Raw genomic sequence first — 21253 nt, forward strand, 5'->3', positions numbered from 1 at the left:
GCCGACAGCATGCCAGCTGAATTTCTAAAAATTGCTGCTGATGCAATTGCTTATCCCATTAGTATTCTTATAAATAGATCTATCCAAGAATCCTATGTCTCCTGCCACTGGAAAAAAAAGCAATCATACTACCTCTCCACAAAGGAGGGACAGCAGCTGATATAACAAACTTTTGCCTATAGCTATACTGTTACCAATCTCTAAACTCTTAGAAAAATGTGTACACCTGCAACTTTTTCAATTCCTTCTCAAGAACCAAATCCTTTCTCCAACTCAGCTTGGTTTCAGACCAGGCCATAGTTCTTCTGCTTTAATATCCTTCTTGGACATAGTCAACAAAGTCCATAACTCATAAGACATTGTTTCTACTTCATTCTTAGACCTGTCAGAAACCTTTGATACTCTCTCTCACACACACACATCCTTTCTCAATTCTCTAACATAGGTCTAACCACTCCTTTTCTCCACTGTTTTAAAGGCTATCTTTCTGACAGAGTGCAAGCTGTAAAATGGTAAAACTCTATATCCCCATACATTCATAACCCAACCGCTGTTCCCCAAGGTTCTATATTAGTCCCTCTGCTGTTTAATATTTTTTATTAACAACCTCCATCTGTCAATACACCAAGGGTCATTAGTTCAATACGCAGATGACTCAGTCATCTGCTCTTCTGACAATTCAGCTCAACTGCAGCAAATTACCCAAACTGCTTTTAATTCCATAGAGATTTGACTCCACCGTAACCACCTCTCTTTAAATCCAAACAAAACTAAGCTCATTATTTTCACCCCAAAGAAAAGCGCACTCATTAATAAATCTCCGTTCCACATTCTCTCTCTGAACAGCACAAAAATCGAACTGGTCACCCATACCAAACTGCAAGAAGCCATAATTGATGAAGACCAAAAATATGACCTACATGTACATAACATCAGCAAGACCCATAGAAAACTAGGACTACTCTATAGGAAAAAGCATTTCCTCTCCCTCTCTACTAAAAAAAGTGTTAGCTTCAACTTACCTACTTCCCTCCTATATGGTGCAGTTATACTAACCAACCTCCAAGCCTCACTCAAAAACAAACTAGAAACTAGCTATAACAAGATAGCAAAATTTGCTACATCCAATCTCCAGTCCACCCACCACTGTATTCCTCTAAAATGCTAAATTGGCTCGAATTCCCCCACCATCTTACCTTCCTTCACCTTACTATCACATACAAACTCATCACCAAACCTCAGGATTGTCCTGATCTACAGTCACTATTCTCCATTATAACCCTAATAGGCCCTTTACATCAGAAAATCAACTTCTTCTCTAAATTCATAAACCTAATCTACGTGCTGCCTAACATCTGTACTCATGGGTCATAGCTAAAATATGGAATTCCCTTCCTGTAAAGATTCGCCAACTCAATGCACTTCCTCATTCAAATCAGCTCTGCATCCATATCTCCATTCTAAATGGATCTGTAACTCATGTTCATCGTGTTTCACTGTTGCAGTTATTACAGTTGGGTTATCCTGCTGGCAGGCTACCCGCAGTCTGCCTGAATTCCAACGTCTAGGTCCGGCGTCGGTTGCTGTCGCCTCTTCCCTGACGTCAGTGTGCCAGGGGTATAAAAGATGCAGCCGACGCCATTTTCGTCAGTCTTTCTTGCCGTGTGGTGCCCAAAGCAAAAGCAGTTCACAAGTGCCGGTTGGCCAACTCCTGAGATTTTCGAGTTCGAATTTCAGATCCAAAGTCTTCATTTAAAGCTAGAAACTTTTTTCTTGCTCCAGACCGATATCAGAAAAAGTTAATAATTGTATTTCTTGTGGGAAGCAAATACCTCATAAGGATTTTCATTCTTACTGTATTCCTTGCCTAGGCCCTGACAACGACGTTGCTAGTTGTTGGTTGTGTGCTAGATTTAACCAACGCACTATTAAGTGTCAGTACGATTTTGCATTTCATTACTTTAATTATATAATGCCGAACATTACAAAAGGACAGGCATCCGAGATCCAAAACCGACAACGAGGCTTCTTCGAGGCCAGTCGCCAGTTCTCAGAGAGGCGCTTTCGCAGCCCCTGACGACCGCTACTTTAGAGCTGCAGGCAGTCAACCAGGCCTACAGAAACTCAAGGTATTGGACCTTCGGAAACCATTCCCTCAGATGGGTCCAGAGCCGCTGAGCAGACACCGGCTTCTGAGGGCGTTTTCAGGCCTACACAATTAAATGTTAAAACGACTTCAGCTTCAAAGGCAAAGACTAAAGCAGCTTTAAAGACAAAAAAACAAGTACAACAGCCCCATGGACAGGCTTCCATGCCTAAAAAACAGATGCTCAAATTGGCCGAAGACCTGATTACTTTGATCAGGGGTTCTCATCCCCCTCCTGACAAGAGGCCTAGGCAAGAGTTAGAATATGAATCTTCAGATCAGGTTTCCATTTCATCTGATTCCTCTTCTGATCAGCAATACTCTCTTCCTACTTATGAGGATTCTGATGCTGAAGAATCTGTCCTCTCAGCTTCTCCACCTGAGGATTATTCTTTTGGCGAAACACTGCATACCATGAGGGAGCATTTCCACTGGGAGAGTCTAAGAAAAGGCTCAGAGACTTTATTTTACTGCCTCATCACAGGACTTTTGCTATTCCACCTGTGCTAGACATTGTAGATGATGTATTTTCAGAGTCCAGTCTGACTCCTGACTCCTTACCTCCAGCTCCTGTTAAGCCAGACAGATACTACAGGGTTCCAGACTCCCACAAATTTCTGTTTAAAAACCCTACTGCTGACCCAAGATTCCAGGGCACTGGACAGATGGGGAAAAAAGATTTACACTTCTGCTACCATGGCTATAAGGGCTTTAAATTGTCAGTTTCATATGCTTAAATATCAGCAATACATAATGTCACTGCTTAAGCAGAAAATGTTGACAAATTCTGAATGTGCAGAGAATAAAGAAATGCAGGATTTATTGCATGCATCTGAACAAGTTGGAAAGCATACTTTGCAATGTGGTTTTGATTCTTTGGAGGCCTCCTGCAGAGCCGCTGTTATGGGTTCTGTCATTAGGAGGCATGCTTGGTTAAAGGAACAGAATCTGCCTGATCATGTTAAAGCAAAATTATTAGATGCTCCATTATAGCATACCACCTTGTTTGGTGTTAAAGCAGAAGAGGTGTTGAAAAAAATGGAGGACAAAGCCAAATCTAAGCAGACAGTCAAGGATTTCTTACAGGTACAGCCTCCAAGATTTAGCAGACACTGGCCTACAAAGAATTGGTCCTTTCCAGTGTCAGACAGGCCACAAAGAGGCCGATACAGACGCCCTAGAGGCAGATCCCAGGCCCCAAGGCTCATACAGGTCTAAACAATGGGGTGCGTCTACCTATAAAAGCGGAGAAGACAAGTCACAGCCATATAGAAAGCAGTCCCAATGACTTCCCCCTACCAGCGCCAAGCACTTATCTACTGGCAGCTCCTTTAGGGGGAAAACTAGCACTTTTTTCTCAAAACTGGCACCAAATCACCCAGGACAAATGAGTCTTGAACATAGTGTCACAAGGTTACAGCCTCCACTTTCACACCCTGCCAAGGGCAAATGGTATGCCAGACCTGCCAAAAAATCAATGGGCAGAGGCACAAAAACAAGTTTCATCCCTCATGGACATGAGGGCCATTCAGCAAGTACCACAGCAAGAGCAGGGACAAGGATTTTACTCAAGACTTTTCTTGGTGCCCCAAAAGGACAAAGCCTGGAGGCCAATACTGGACCTATCAATTCTAAACACATACCTGGATATTCCAAAATTCAAAATGTTGACTCTGCAGCAGCTTCTGCCCATGCTGGGCAAGAAGGCCTGGCTTGTAACTTTAGACCTAAAAGAGGCATACCTGCATGTCCCAATCAGACAATCGTGCAGAAGATACCTCAGATTCATAGCTGGCTCAATGCACTACCAATTCTCTGCACTGCCCTTTGGCTTATCTAAGTGTCTTCACAAAATGCCTGGCACCAGTGATTGCATTTTGCAGACAAAGAGGAATACAAATATAGCCTTACTTGGACGACTGCCTTATTCAAGCAGAGAAGAAGGACATTCTACTACAGCATCTGGCGTTTGTAAAAATATTATTAACATGCCTAGGGTGCACAGTAAACGAGAAGAAATCAAAACTTGTACCCTCTCAAGAGATAATATTCCTGGGTGCAAGCTTAAATACAACTGCCCAGATGGCTTATCTCACGCCAGACAAACAAAGGCAACTGACTACTTATTTCAAAAGGTTGGCAACAAACACCCAGTTAACTGCAAGAAAAATTCTGCAGGCTTTGGGCTTCATGACATCCTAATTCCATATGCAAGACTGCATATGAGGAAACTACAATGGTATCTAAAAAGTGTTTGAACTCAACATTGCCACAGCCTGGAAACAGTAATTACACTCATTCCCTGCCTACAACAGGAATTTCGATGGTGGGCAAAGGCCTGTCACCACAACAAGGGACAGCCATTCACCATGCCCGCAGCCAGGCAAACATTGACAACAGATGCATCAGATTATGCCTGGGGGGGCCCACATGGCAGGAAGATGTATTCAGGGCTCATGGTCCACAATCCAAAAGCATCTACATATCAATCAAAAAGAGATGCTAGCTGTTCAAAATGCCCTGAAAGCCTTCAAGGACCTACTTAATCCAGGACAATTACTGATAAAGACGGACAATACTACAGTCATGTGGTACATAAACAAGCAGGGAGGCACACATTCCTACCCCCTTTGTAGACTAGCCATGACTTTGTGGGACACGGCATTGACTTACCAAGTACATCTGCAAGCACAATTCCTACCAGGAAAGATAAATACTCCTGCAGACGAACTAAGCAGAAACCTCATGGATCCCCACGAGTGGAAATTGGATCTACAAGTCTTCAGCATGATAACAAGGAATTGGGGATGCCCGGACATAGATCTATTTGCCTCCCCTCACAACTGCCAACTACAGAGATTCTGCACAAGGACTTATCACAAGCAAACATAGAAAGTGGATGCTCTATCTTTCAGCTGGAAAACCTTAACCACCACTGCCTCTCCTCCCCAAGGTACTTCTAAAGGTCAGACAAGAAAAGCCAAAAATAATACTGATTGCCCCAGACTGGCCCCGCCAGCACTGGTACCCAATCCTAAGGAACTTGACTCAATGTCCAGCATGGACATTACCTCAAATTCCTCACTTACTGACCAAACAAAACAATCAGATCCTGCACAGCCAACTCAGGACCTTAAATCTGGCAGTATGGTGGATAATGTAGCTTTTCAAAACACACCTCTCTTTATGGATGTTATTTTGGAGGCCAGGAGGCCCAGTACCAGAAAATCTTATGCAGAAAAATGGAAGAGATTCTGTGCCTGGAACCAGGCACAAGGAATTGACATGATTGTTCCAAATATACCTCAGATTTTGCACTACTTAACTGAGATGCTGGACAAAGGCCTATCCTTTTCATCAGTTAAGATTCATGCCTCTGCCATTTCTGCTCATTACAATACAGACCCACCTATTTTCTCTCATCCTTTATTAAGGCAGTACCTCAGAGGAGGCAAAAACTTATGACCTCCAAGGAGATCACCAATACTTGCATGGGACCTCAATTATGTCTTGGAAAAACTCACTCTGCCTCCTTTTGAGCCAGCCGCTACAGCTGATATAAATTTTTTATCATGGAAAACAGCCCTGCTCCTTGCAATAACCTCTGCAAGACGAGTTTCAGAGCTACAGGCACTCATAGCTGTGGAACCTTTTATCATCTTTCATCCAGATAGGGTTTCTCTAAGGACAAACCCCACTTTTATGCCTAAGGTAGTGTCCAGTGTGGCCCTCAACCAAACTATTCATTCGCCTACCTTTTACCCAAACCCACAGAATAAGGGTGAAAAACTTCTGCATTCTTTGGACATACACAGACAGCTGCGCTTCTGCTCGGACAGAACCAAAGCTTTCAGAAAGACCAAGCAATTACTGGTAGCATATGCTGCAGGATCACAAGGAAAGGCCATCTCAAAGCAGACTGTTTCAAAGTGGATAGGTCACTGCATTCGTCTTTGCTATTCTCAACATGGCAAATCAGTGCCTAAGGGCATTAGGCCACATTCAACCAGAGCAGCAGCCTTCCTCAGACGAGTGCCCACCAAAGACATTTTAGAGGCTGCAACCTGGAGTTCAGTGCATACTTTTACAAAGCATGACCAGTTACCACTCTACTCCAAATCCAGGGCAGGCTTTGCCACTGCAGTTCTGCAGGGCCTCATAGCCGCTCCTAATTCTATTTAGTTCCAGCCTCCGAACCTTAGCTTTGGGATTCAACCCAATTGTAATGACTGCAACAGTGAAACACGATGAACATAGTACAGTTGTGTAGCTACCATAAATGTAGCTGTTCGAGTGTATTCACTGTTGCAGTCCAGGTTACCCACCCACCATCCCCCTTATCTTTGCTGGACCTTATCTGTACTTCTCTATTCTATACAACCTATGCGGTGTATTTGCTTGTAGATGAAGGAAACTTGTTATTTAGTGCATGCATGCTTTATTGACATATTTTTACCTACCCTTTTGGGGGCACCTGACATCTGGGGCAAGAAAAACTGAAGAAAATGGCATCGGCTGCATCTTTTGTACTAGCGCACTGTGGAGGAGCGTCACAGCAACCAAGCACGGACCTAGACTTTGGAATTGGGGTAGCCTGCCAGCAGGATAACCCAATTGTAATGACTGCAACAGTGAATACACTCGAACATCTACATTTATGGTAGGTACACAACTGTACTTTGTGCCTCCTCCTGCTATAACCTAGACCTACTTGACCTTTGACTAGCAAAGTCAAGGATTAGACTTGCTGCATAGTCCTAATTGTGTTGACGTAACTCTTCTGAAATGTAAGAATTCAGCTGTATGAGACACTCCATTTATAATACTATGAATTTTTCTCCTGCTTTATATTGTTTTCTACTATTAGATTGTACTTTTTTGAATGTATGACTTGGTATTGTACTAGATACTCCTTTGTAATTCCTCAGGAGCTTTTCTCTTCGGGCCTTATACTGTATTCTCCTTTTGATTTATATATAGATTTGCTATTGTATTTGATACTTTATTTGTATTTTCTTTGTGGAGCTTTTCTTCCCAGGCCTCCACTGAAAATGGGCTCTGCTTGGCCTAGTGGACTTTCCCGGTTAACAAATGCCAATAAATAAATAAATAAATAATGGAGATTGTAAACAGGAACTACTGTTCTTTTTTTCTTTTCTTTCTCCCTTCTCTCTCTCTCTCTCTCCTTGTTCAGTTTTAAAAAATGTAGGCATTGCAGTATATAAAAAAGCTTGGTTAAAAAGCATGATAAGAGAAAAATTGATGTGCTTTTTCTCATTCCTGCTTGGGGAAATGACTAGCTTAAAGACCTTAGATTGATTTGTTAAGTTTTAAGAGAGAGCAAGTAAATGAAAAAGAACATTGAATATTATGAGGCTTTTTTCTATCAAATACATATAAGCTCAGTAACAATTCTGCACCCGATCTTCATGTTTCCATGGAAACAATCTTATAAATAGAAACTGTCTGCCTGGTTGTCATGTCTCGATGGAGACAATTTGATAAAGAGGAAACTGGCCACAGTCTGGTTTAGAGTGATTGGCTGAGAGACAAAAAAAGAGAAAGTGGCTAAGAGATAATGTTCTCTGAAAGCATTCAGGGGTTTTCCTAGCTGAGAGAGCTATAATGAGAAGACAAAACCAATCAGCACTTAGTAGAAGCACAGGCTGCACTGTGCATCTTAGCATAGATGACTTTTTTTTAGGTTAATTCAAGTCAAAAAGTTTTATAAGATGTGACATAGGCTCAAATGTATATGACGAGAAACAACTAATACAACAAGAAAGAGTAGTGAACCATGTTTAAAAATGTAGAGTGCAAATAGATATGTTACAGGAGACACACTTAGATAGAATTGAACTTGTGAATTTAATAAAGAAATGTTTTCAGGATGGTTATTCAGTAGAACATCTGGGACAAAGGAAAAGAGGAGTACTTATATTAATTGCAAGAGGAGCTCCAATAGTGATAGAAGATAAAAAAGATAACAATGGCAGATTTGTAGTGCTAAGGGGCTACTGGCAAGGGATGTGGATTACAGTGGGATGTATTTATATTCCACTTAAAACTGCTATGATGGAGCTTAAGAAAATTCTGTGAGAAATGATCAGTTTTCAACGAGGAATATTACTTATAGGTGGGGACTGGAACTTGATTTGCAGTAATGGAGATGTGTCTTGGGGGGGGGGGGACAGAAGGGAAAATATAACAAAGGAGGGTAGATTTTGAAACTGAAGATATTTACAAAAATATTTGGCATGGAAGATGTGAATTCAGTAATAGGAATTTGGATTGAATTTACATATTTCCCAAGATATAAAAACTGGGCTAGGCTAGACAGAATTTACATTTCACAGGAACATGTGTATTTAATTGAAGGTCTTGATACCCACCCAATAACTATTTTAGATCATGCACCAATAATAGCTAAAATAAAAACACAGGGTAATGAAAAAAATGAGACATTGGCTCTTTCCCACCTTTCTTTTGTATTCGGGAGCTGTTAGAGAGGATATAAATTTCTTCTTAAAATATAGCTAAGGAGTGGGAGAATTTAAGGTGGAGTTTAAAAATAGGGTAGAAATAAAAGAAAGTGTGCTATGGTTAAGAAGTAACAATAATTATTTAGAGGGAGTGACAAAAGTGAAAGTATTACAGAATAAGGGGAATCTCACAGAACAGCAAGAGGATCAGCTACAGAAAATAAGGGATTACCTCAGTAGTATGCAAGAGCTTAGAAAGATTGCTGTTAACTGTTTTTTTAAAATAACACTAGAGCACAAAAACATTTAGCACAATGACTCAGGCAACAGAAAATAGAAAGGGCTGTCACCAGATTTAGGGAACCTCTAACAAAGAAGGTAACAAGGGATCCTGTAGCAGTATTAGAAATATTTCGGAAATTCTGTATAAAGCAAAGAAATATGAAAATCAAGAAAAGATACAAATGGGCATGTTTATGGAAGAATTAAATATGCCAAGTTTAGAGGTAGATGAGGTTCAATTACTAACAGGATAGTAGGAGATGAGATGAAAATTGTGATGCATAACCAATCTACAGGAATGTTCCCAGGAATATATGGTATTCCTGTGGAAGTTTGGAAACTAGGATGGAAAAGCTGATAAAGATCTGGAAGGTTTTGTTTATCAATATCTTAGAGGAGGAGAAGTACCAACATCCTGGAAGAAAGCAGTGGTAGCTGTAGTACCTAAAGAGAGTAAGGATCTATCTACTTTAACAACAATTTTTGGATAACAAATGGTTACAAACTTCACGGATTCTATTAAGAACTTGGGACGTGGCCATTTTTTCAGATTTTTACATTCTCAAGGCCGTTTTTTCAATATTGGAACATTGTTAAATTACTAGTCTGGACACTACTGTAGGTTTATGAGGATGCAACAGGTTGTTTAATATAGGTTACTAGTGTCCGGTCATCACATTTCATTTATTTCTGTATGGTGTGGAAACAGGACTTTTATACAAACGGCTGCGAGCATGACTAAGTAACATCTATGGTCAATGAACAGTGACTAACTTTAGGATTATACCAGGAATCCTGTGCAGAACCATTTTGTCACTACGGAACACTTGTTACATTACTACGGGTCGTCTTTTATGACATCCAACAACAATTTTTGAACTTTATAAACAAATTATACCATCTTTTATTGTAAAGATATAATTTTGTGTTTTGTTGGGGACGGACTATACATACGTATATTTTTGTGGCTTGTGTATGTATAGCATTTTATACTATGTGACAATTTGATTTATCAACATGGAAAGCTGTGTCATTTGTTGCAGATAGTGGGGCTATCACCTTGTGATACATTAGGTTGAGGGCTGTTTTTTGAATTATTAGGACCAATTTATGATTGTGTGCTTTACCGATATAACCATTATACATCCATATGATTGGATATAACAATTCCATTGATAGGTCGTTATTACATTAAGTATCACACTTTTTTGTCCTAGGATTCAGGGCAGACAGTTTACTTTAGAATGTTCTTTACAAATCTGTTTATTATCAGATATATCTTGCTATGACACTAGGCTAATACAGCTTTGGAATTCAGATGTAGATTTATGCTGTCAATTATTATTACACTGTTTACATGTCTGACATGGTCTTAATTTAAGCTGTTCTTACTAACATAAATATTCAGGTATTATTTAACATAATTGTAGTGTGGATTTCCAAATAAATAGGGTTTCAGCTAAATATTCCCTAATGGATAACTTACAGTATATCTAAGCCGTTCACATTAATACAGCTTTGAGTATTTATTCTTAAGATGCCATTAATATTGTTAATAATTTTTTATTGAACATATTAAGACCATTTATATATATGGTCACACCAAATCTGGTTACATTACGTAGCACTGTTTTGTAAGACATATATATGTCCTAATTTTCAGCTTATTTCCTAGTGGTTTACAGAATAATACATATACGTATAGTATATATTGCAAAATATTTCCTTATGTTGGTTCATTTTGTCCAAGTTGCATGACTCCAATTTGAACAGATTATGGGCCCCTTTTGATGGACTCAATAGTAGATCATAGACAATTATATTCTATTGATTCACACATGTTTTTTAGCCAACTTTGTATTTTTCAAAAATTTGGTACCTGCCAAAGGCCATTGTGATACAACCATATTGCAGTTACCATTATTGTTCTAATATCTGGTATTTATTTATAAGTGGACCTGGACATGGCAAAGTTTTTTGTCAATCATCATACTTATAAACATTTCAATGACATATTCAGTGCAAGCAGACAAGATCTTTGTATGATTATTCTTGTCAGGGCTGCTTTTAACAACTTAGACTTTAGATGCTAAGTTTGATTGGTCATTATTGCCCAGTTTTCACACACAATCCTTTTAATCTTTGGGACGTGGTACTGCATTTATTTTCTTCATTTTTTAACAATTGGAATTGTTTTTTTGGCTAACACACAAGTGTGAATCTGTTTTTTGGACTTTGACTATATACTTCATTTTGATTTTGCCTTTGACCTGCATTTGGGTCTGTGTGGCTCTCTTATACCCTTATTCAAACCCCCCCCCCCTTTTTATCTTCCATAATGGATTTGAATCTGATCCTGGTTGGACTCTCTTCTGATAAAGAAGATTTGGGCATTTTTGGAATGGGAGAATGACCCAGTGATAACAGTTTCAATACCATGGATAATCCCGAAAACCATTGTGAAAAGCTGTTTCAGCAACTAAATAGAAGTATGAAAACATTAAGGTCCAATGTATGGCATCTTAAATTATTCAAAGCATACATGGCCAAAGGGATAACTCCCAGAGGGCTTAGAGTTAAAATTCAGCCATTAGTAACTGAATTAGATGAACAACTAACCAGTGAATGGTCAACAATACAACAAAATTGTTCCATGAAATTTGTGGAAACATTATCCAGATACTATGAACGTACTATTGATAGGGAAGTTCTTAATGTGAGTAAATCATATGATGACTGTAATCAATACAAGGACCAACCGGTTTTTTCCACCTTATTGTCCAAACTTAGTTCAGACTTATTTACCTTCGAACAACAACTTAAGGATAGGAAACCCAAAAAATTTCATAGGGACCAAACAGACTATGACAAAGGTCGTCCCTTTCAACATACTAGACATGTCAGGTTTGAAGGTGGTTATCATAAACTCAATACCACACCCAAACGTAAACGTCCCAAGTCTATCCTCAGGAAACGTAATACATATACTGATTCATCAGGGGGCGATTCCTCTTCTGGTACAGATTTGGACATACAGCAAACCTCAGATTCCCCCACCCCCAAACGTAATAACAGTGTGGCCCCTTTAGGCCTTACAAGAGGGGAGGCAGGAAACATAGAAAAAATAAGAAGTTTGGTGGGTGTAATGGAACTGTTGACAAACAAACAAGAACAAATGTACTAAATATTTCTGATGTAACATTATCTGATTCACAAATTGCTTTGTTAAACAAAGGTCTTTCTTTTATACCCGTTTTTTTTGTTCCTGAAGATACATTTGCACATGATGTAACAGCATTTTGTAGATTGCTAAATTTAAAATTGTATTTTCATGACACAAAACAGGACGATGTTGCTGTTGACAATTTCAAATACCACAAATCCACCTTTGCCCCACCCATGCATCCTTGTGTGAGTCTCTTCCAAAATATTGTTCTCAAAGATCTACACTTTACTTCGGGTATGACTCACCCTAAATCTAATAATCTCTCAGACAGACATGTCAACTTTACAGGAACTTATCAATAATAAAAATCTGGTTATCATTTCTGCAGACAAAGGTGGTGCTGTGGTAGTTATGAATTGGACCCAATATGATGCTGAGGCGCACAGACAGTTGGAAGATGCCAGATATTATATTAAAATGCCTCTTGATCCAACACTTATGTTTAAACAACAAATAGATACATTTTTGGATTTGGCAGTTGAAAATGGCATCATTACACCATATACAAAAAGTCATCTTACTATATCTGATCCCACTAGCCAATATATCTATTTTCTGCCCAAAATTCATAAAGATCTTTTGCATCCCCCAGGTAGGCCAATTGTGGCAGGCAATGGTTCTCTCACTGAAACACTTTCTGAGTTTCTAACCAAACACCTCAAACCATTATTGAGATGGGTAAGATCTAGAATTCAGGATACCACAGTATTATAAATGAGATGCAAATTGAAGATGAATGGTTGTTATGCACCTTGGATGTTAGAGCATGATATACTAACATACCACTTTGGGCAGGGTTTGATGCTATAGAATATCGGCTATATAAATCAGAACTATACAAACCTGGTCTCAACACCTTTCTTATATGTTTAACTGAACATGTTCTCAGTGTTGTTCTATGGAAAACAATGTTATCTTCAAATACGGGGTACTGCAATGGGCTCATCATTTGCCCCCATATATGCAGATCTATATATGGCATACATAGAACAAATCATCTATGATGTTACACACAACATATATCTAATGGAAATTGATATTTGGCGTAGATATTTGGATGATTGCTGGATGTTGTGGAGGTCTGATGCAGAATACTTGATGGAATTTATTGAATATCTCAATGAGAACAAATGGGGTTTACATTTTACCATCAATTATGACCGTCACAAGATCACATATTTGGATGTGCTGGTAACAAGGAATAAGGATAATACCCTTTGTACAGAAGTATTCAGAAAATATCCAGAATATAACACCTTACTCCACGCATTCAGCTTTCATCCAGCACATATTACCAAAAATATCCCCAAGTCTCAATTCATTAGAATGAGACGTATTTGTTCAGAAGAAAATACTTTCAAGGATTTCAGTAAGGATTTGTTGAACAGGTTTGAAGAAAGGGGCTACAGCATGGGGTATGTACAGTACAGCAAGCAATCATGCTGCAAATCTGGATAGAGAAGACCTTCTTAAGTATAAACACAAATCACATAATAAAAATAATTTACGATTCATTACTACATATGGCAGAAACACAGAGTCACTGATGCCATCAGACGACATTGGAACATCCTCCTAGCGGACAATGTTTTGTCACAGTATTTATCCGAAACTTGTATGTTTTCATTTAGAAGGGGGGGGGGATCTTGGATCTCATTTCAGTCATTACAAACATCACCATGATTCTAATAAACAGAATATGACTCAAACCCTTATTTCTGGAGAGCAACTTGTGGGCTGCGTGCCATGTGGTCACTGCAGCCATTGTAAAGATGTGCTTAAAACAAAACATTTCTCCAGTAGTAATTGAAGTATGATATATGACATCAGGTTTTTTGAAAACTGCAGCACGGATTGGATCATTTATATGGCCTCTTGCAGTTGTCATGCATTTTATATAGGACAAACATCTAGGCCTCTTAAGTTACGTATTTCAGAACATCTTAGTGATGTAAAATGTATATGGATGAGCAATGCTTTGTATAAACACACTCTTAAACAACCTACAGCCAGATTTCATTTTACCATCATAGATAAAATAATTGGAGACGGATCTAACAAATCTGGGTGGCACAGTAAACTAAGTACAAAAGAAAAGAAATGGATTGTAAAATTAGGTGGACTTTTCCAGCCTGGCCTTAATGAATATTTATGATTTTGTATACTGATGAATATTCATGAGCTCATCAATTAAATTTTGTGACTAATTATGTCAATGTACAAAAAGAACCTCAAAATGTTATGAATATTTACACTGATGAAGGCTAGGTTAACACCATAGCCGAAACCGGTCTGTTATTTTTATGTTTTTTTTATTTTGTAACTAATTAAATTAGTTCATACAGCTCACAGTTGCTGGCTTCTGTTTTTTTGTCTCTTATATTTTACCATATTGCTACAGAAGAATTCCTTTGAATACAAATTCTCAAAATGAGCCATAAACCAAATAGCATATGATGGGGCAAATGATGCACCCATCACTGTGCCATCTGTCTGAAGAAAAAACTTATTATCAAACTCAAAATAATTGTGTGCAAGACAAAATTCCAATAAACTAATAATATAAGATGTGCGTAGCCCTTCACCCAACATCCTACACACTCCTTCAAGCCCCCAATTGATTTTAATACAGGTATAAAGTGATTTGATGTCTACACTGACCCAATAGTAGTCATCTTGCCAGAGAATCCCCCCCCTACATGCTCACAAATCTCTTTAGTATTCTTAACATGCGAGGGTACCCTGGAAAGATGACATTTCAATACTGAATCCAAAAAAATGCCCACATTCTGTAACTAAGCACCTTTACCCGACACTATTGGTTGTCCAGGTGGATTTCTTAAATCCTTGTGTACTTTGGGAATAATAAAAACATTTTGCATCTTTGGGATGTTTGATATAAAGTTTTTTAACATCTGCTGACACAAAAAATCCCAAACATTCACCCCTTTCTACCAAATCAAACAAAGCACTATTAAATTCTGACAAAGGGTTAGTGGGTAAACATACATAGGTGTTCTTATCTGACAATAAACCAAGAACAATAGAATTATACTTTTCTCTAGACAAAATTACCCAATTTCCCCCTTTATCAGATTGTGTGAATACATAGCTTTCATTTAACCCTCTTAGTTCACACAGGGCTAACCATTCATTTTTAGACAAATTGAAACATTTTTTGCCCTTTTTAAACACACTAAACTCACTTTCTATTTGTTTGCATAACATTTTTTCAAACACATTAATGCTAATGTTTGTTTTGGGTGGAACAAAATCACTTATGTAAGGTAATTTAGGTATTTCAAATTTCCCATACCCTGTATACAATTCAAATCCTGAAGCAGAAGCAGTATGTTCACTTTCACCTGAAAAAATGTCTACTAATTCATTCTCATGTAGAGACATATCCATCAAAGAACTCTTCAACAAGGAAACATCATTAGAGGTTGTAATGTTATAGGAATTTTCCACTCCCTTCATATTACTGGTGAAAAACGCTTTCAAATATAACTTTCTACAAAATTCTTTTACTTCCAAAATAACATCTGCCAAAGTGGGAATGTGGGTTGGCACAAATTTCGTACCTTTACACAAAGCACTTTTTATGTCTTCACTTAAACATAAATCAGATACATTTGTAATACTCAAGTCCTCACCTAAATCAGTGTCCTTGTGGCAAAAAGAAACATAATCCACATTTGAAGTACCACACAATGAATGTCCTTGTTCAGTTGATCTGTTAATACAGGCAACATAATCATCTTCGTCTTCCTTTCCCCTGAAAATGCCGACCGCGTCCTTTGCCTTGCACCGGACACGGCTTCACAGTAGAAGCTACAACGTACTGTCTCTACAGATGAAACAGAGGTTTCTCGGGAACCGCGAGACTTGCTTCTCCTGACGCCAGATCTACCACACCCCTTCTTAAAGTTGTACTGCAATGAAAAAATTTTACCAGTCTTATAATCATTGGAATCTTGTATGTATTTCTTCTTTTTGCGTTGGGTGACCTCCACTTCAATCTTAGACACCCTGACTTTAATGTCCTTCATATTCTGATCGAATACGACCTCGGACGTCTCCCCTATAAGTACATCTTGTAATTCCAAAATGCTAGAACGCATTTTGGTGAGTGCTCTTTCATTCCGTTTAATTAACACTCTCAACCAATTTAAAGTACATTGTAGCGAAATCTCCTTCCATTCAGAAAAAAGATCAGAATCTTCTTCCGAAAAATCATATGCTGGTAAACGCTCAACTCTTAACCCCCTCGGTGTTATGTTAGAGCTGACATACTTCTCCAATAGTCTTAGATCATAAAACGTTGTCACTCCTTAACCATCATTTTCTCCAATTCTTCATATTTGACTGAACATTCATTGTGACTACATACCCACAGGTCACTGGAAGCAAACTTTTCCTCCCTATCTTTCCAAATAGCCGTGAAACTGAACATGTTATGATTCGTTCTAGCACCCCCAGGTGCTACCGCTGCTCCGTTAATAGACATTGAAATACAAGAACACAATCCAAGCTAAAAAGCTATGGAATAGAACGTTGTTATAAATACACCAAAAAAACACGGAATGCAGCACGGACTGTGTTGATAAATCCTTTAGTAATTCTGGTACCTCGGCCTTCGCCTCCAACTTCATAGCTTGACTTTAAAGCACATTATGAAAATTACATAGAATCATCTATGTCATCATACACTTATCAAAATTATCAAAATTACCTATGCTTCCAAGTTCATACCATTGGAATAGAGAGTATTAAAAGTAATAATAAACCTTGATTCCATACTTAATAACCTCCTTTGGAAGTTACTATTCCTTAGTCCCACCCCATAGGGTCTGGCCATAACACTGAAAATCAAATCTTCCGTTGATCCTCCATGCTTCTCATGATGGGACTATCTAACCTAACATTTCTTATGTCACCCAGGTGTTCCATAATTCTCAGTTTGACCTTATGTTTAGTTTGTCCAAAATACCACTTCTGTAATGGACAGTCACAACCAATCACATAAATGACACCAAAGGAATTACAGTCAAAATGGTCCATGGCATTATATATGATGCCATTGATCATCTTGCCATCTAAATTCCTTCTTCTGACCCAAATAGACCGTCCCGGTAAACAAATGTCAAATAAAATAAATAAGAGGAAACACACTGACTAACTAGTTGAGTCCCTCACTCCAGGTACGGATTTGGATAAAGGGGTGGTGCCCCTAGATCCCATCTGGAAGATCCTTCTTTTAGTGAAATATTAAAAATAATGAGTCAGAGGGGTTCATAGCCAGCAGAACTCAGCTTCCCTGAAAAACAAATCTTACACTAGACCTACAATTCCCTTTCTCCAACTGCATGGGTGGTACACCCTCCAGATAACCTTGTGGATTTGGTTTGTTCCAAGCTATGGAAGGATCCAGATGTGGCAGACATGATTCTTTGCCTTTGGACAGCAAAGGACCAACCACTTTGGAGAAAAGAACTCCTTGTTGGCTCCATTGTGGTTGCTGCCACTACCAACAGCGATGTCCCTGAGGATACTCAGTCCATTTATCCCCCAAATAAGGAGTCCTGGGTGATGGACAGGCTGGGGTAGCATGTTTGTGCACCCAGTATGTTCTCCATCAGAGCTCTGAACTACATGATGCATATGATGAGGTTTCAAAGGGATACTGTAAACCTTGAAACAGTTGCCATCAAATGAATTATATTTCCAGGTGGAGTCCCAGGTGGTAACCATGAGGATAGTTTCTTTCTTCTTCACGTGTCTGATCCACTGTGAGATGGATGGCACTAATAGGACAGTGAGATCAGGCCTAGTCATGAAGAGACAGTTGCGGGTATGCCTAAAAAATTTCCTGGATCACTTGAAGATGGCATTCGTTAATGCCTCCTTTAATGGCTTAGCACTCTTCCTCCCACCTCAAAGATGATCCCTCAGACTGAGGTATAACAGATGTATGTATCATTACTGTATCAACTGATTTTTGAGATGGCCCTCTGCTGTAGGTGCTTTATTCTGACACTTCTTCCCTTTTGCATGTAAAATCACCGCTGATTGGTTCTAGCAGAATCATCTGCTGTAAGCAAAATTAAAATCTGTGATTTTGTAACTGTCATTTTGTTGTCTTCATTGTGTAACCTAGTGTTTGAATAAGGGTAAGAACTGATGATCCTGTCTCTTAGTTTTGTTTCAGGAACATTGTAAGGAGGCCAGTATTGAGAATTTTACATACAGATGTATGAGAGGACACAGAAGGGTTATGGAAGTGTTCCACCTATTACTAATGACTCTCTTGATATCCGCTGGTGTGCTGGCTACTTACATATTGATTCTTTCTTTCTTACAGCCTTCAGTCAGTTGATTTTGAAGCCGTAGCTGTTACAATGAAGGAAGTGGTTAATTATGCACTGACCATCAATTCCAGCAACCATTCCTGGTTAAGTACACAAGCTGATATCTATTTTGGTAAGTACAGAGCATCTCTGAATGTAGCTTAGTTTGTACTGTGCTTATTTGGGAGCTAACCTTTGTAGAATATTGTATTGCCAAAATAAATGCTCCATGTAATATAGCTAAAATGGTATGTATTTCTTTGGGTGTTTTTTTGCCATTCCTACCACCTAGGGTTTGGGCAGTGTGGCCCTTGCAAAAGGCCCACGGATTCCCTACATACTGGTAATAGCTGAGTGATAGGGTCATGGTCACCATGATTGTGGTGGGGCATAGGGTGTATATTTTAGTTATGTCCTGAGCACTTCACCTGCCATGTCTGCCAACATGCAGTAGAGTCAGTGTGAGAAGTGTCTACATACTCCACTACAGATTCCTGCCTACGTACAGGTGTCCCCCAAGTAAAACCATGTGTGTTGCAAACCTCCTTTGGTTTCTGTAAGACACTATCCACCAGGGCAAGAATATCATCTGATTGTCCTTGCCCCTCCCCTCCCTTCATTGTCCACATGGGCTGCTAGTGCATTTGTTTTTTTTTTTTTTTTATATAGATAGGATTCCTCACTCCATACCATTAGACTTGTTAAAATGACATTTTTTTCACTGTGTTCAGGGAAAAATCTTGGCTAGATATGTTTTTGGAACTCTGTGCTTCTTGAAACTGCTCACTGCAGTAGACTGTTTGACTGTTCTTCATATGAACATTCTTCAGCTGCATCTTCAGGCTCAACTGATAGTTATAAAAAGGTCCAACTTGTTAACAAAAGAAGCTGTCATTTTGCAGTGATGTTAAACAAAGCTAGTGAAAGTCGATTTCTTAGTCTGTAATCTCCTGTTAACGCGACAGTTATTTGTGAGTGATTCCTGTTTAGATATGGATATCCCTGCTGAGCACTACAGTACGTGTGCCGAGATAAATAATGATGGCGTATTAGGTTTTACATGTATATATATATATATATATATATATATATATATATATACACACACACACACACACACACACACACACACACACACACATTGTCATCTATAGAAGGATAAGGTGGTCTTCTGGTGAGGCAGGAATGGCATTAAAGAAGGAAGCTTCCGGGATACAGTGCTTACATATCTGGTTTATGCAGATGACAACAGCTGACATTTATTGATGAGAATTAGTAATTACAAAAAATTTGTTAATTGATTTTAAAACATCAAGAAAAATCAAACAGGTTGACTCCAAACAGAGGCAAGCAGAGCAGCAGCAAAAATTACACAGTTCCAAACAGGCAGCAAAGGAACAAGTAATCCAAAATCCAAACACAGAGAGCTGGAAACTGTGTGAAAAATGAACTTTTAATATAAAAAAAATAAAAACCAGATGAGCGCTTTCGCATATAGCTTCTTCAGATCCTTAGTAAAACACACAACACGCTGTGTTTTTTGTGTATATTGCTTTTTAAGTGCTTTAGATTTTCTTAGTAGAATGCACTCCTTTCTCTTACATTGCAGCACTTTTACTGCTTAGTTTGATCTAGGTCTGCTTATGTCATATTTAAACATAAGAGTTTGCAGTTTTTGCGCTGCTCTGCTTGCCTTTGTCTGGAGTCAGCCTGTTTGATTTCTCTTGGTGCTTGTTTTGCTTGCTGGCTCAATTTATTCCCTGTAGAGTTGTTCTTGGATTTTGGGTGGCCGCGGTGGTGCAGCGGTTAGCATTGCCACCTCACAGCAAGAGGTTCTCCGGTTCGATCCTCGGCTGGAGTGCCTTCTGTGCGGAGTCTGCATGTCCTCCTGTGGTCGCGTGAGTTTCTTCCGGGTGCTCCGGTTTCCTCCCACATCCCAAAGACATGGTGTAGGTGGATTGGACACACTGAATTGGCCCTAGGTGTGAGTGTGTGTGTGCGTGTGTGTGCCTTCTGTGAAAGGTTGGCGGTGGGCTGGCAACACGACACCGTAAAACTCCAATGCCAATCATGAGCAGACAGGTGATCCTCTGTGGCGACCCCTAGCCGAAAGAAGAAGAGTTCTTCTTGGATTTTACTTGAGTTTAAAATATGTTCTTTTACTATATTAATGTACCAAGTGGAAAGTTAGTTTTTGTTTAAAAATGCTGTTCATTACATTTAAGCATGTTCTAGTGTGTGTGTGTGCTTGTGTGTGTATTTGTATCTTTGACTATCATTATATGGATATTTTCAAGCATTCCATGGTTTTTATTACAAATCATATTGTTTCATTGTTTTCATTTTTAATTAATTCAAATTGTTTATAATTATTTTTTCACATACTTCCATTTCTTAAAAGTATTTGCAATAGTTTTATGACTGATGGATGCCATTGATCTAACATCAAGGACCCTTTTTGATGGCCCCTAGGTTGGGTAATTCTTCACGACTTGACAAAATTTAGTACCTTTTCCTTTAAAATCCCATGTTTGGGGATGTCCATGTGCTGCTCAGACTCATGTACACTGACACTTAAGACACTGCTTACATTAGTGGATGTTCCCCAGATCCCACTTTTTTCTTTCTTTTTTGCCACTTGTCACATTTCAGGACTTTCTTTTTTCTCTTGTTAGTAAAATCATTTGTTTTCAAGCCTAAACATCACAGTAGGTGTACATGTGGCCATGAAATTACCAACCAAGACTTGCACTGGCATTGCCTGCAT

The 21253-nt window shown here is 38.9% G+C and overlaps 1 protein-coding gene across 1 annotated transcript in view; it reads left to right on the plus strand.

The window, feature by feature from the left end:
• Positions 1-21253, plus strand: part of LOC122797632 (integrator complex subunit 8-like) — a 1436218-nt gene that overhangs the window by 1007561 nt on the left and 407404 nt on the right. The window contains exon 16 of the mRNA XM_044066176.1: positions 18501-18619. Coding sequence (XP_043922111.1) covers positions 18501-18619 — 119 coding nt within the window. The remainder of the gene's footprint in view (positions 1-18500; positions 18620-21253) is intronic.

Source organism: Protopterus annectens, chromosome 3.part1 (genome assembly GCF_019279795.1).
Source record: "Protopterus annectens isolate FY-2018-M chromosome 3.part1, PAN1.0, whole genome shotgun sequence".
Lineage (NCBI taxonomy): Eukaryota > Metazoa > Chordata > Ceratodontiformes > Protopteridae > Protopterus > Protopterus annectens.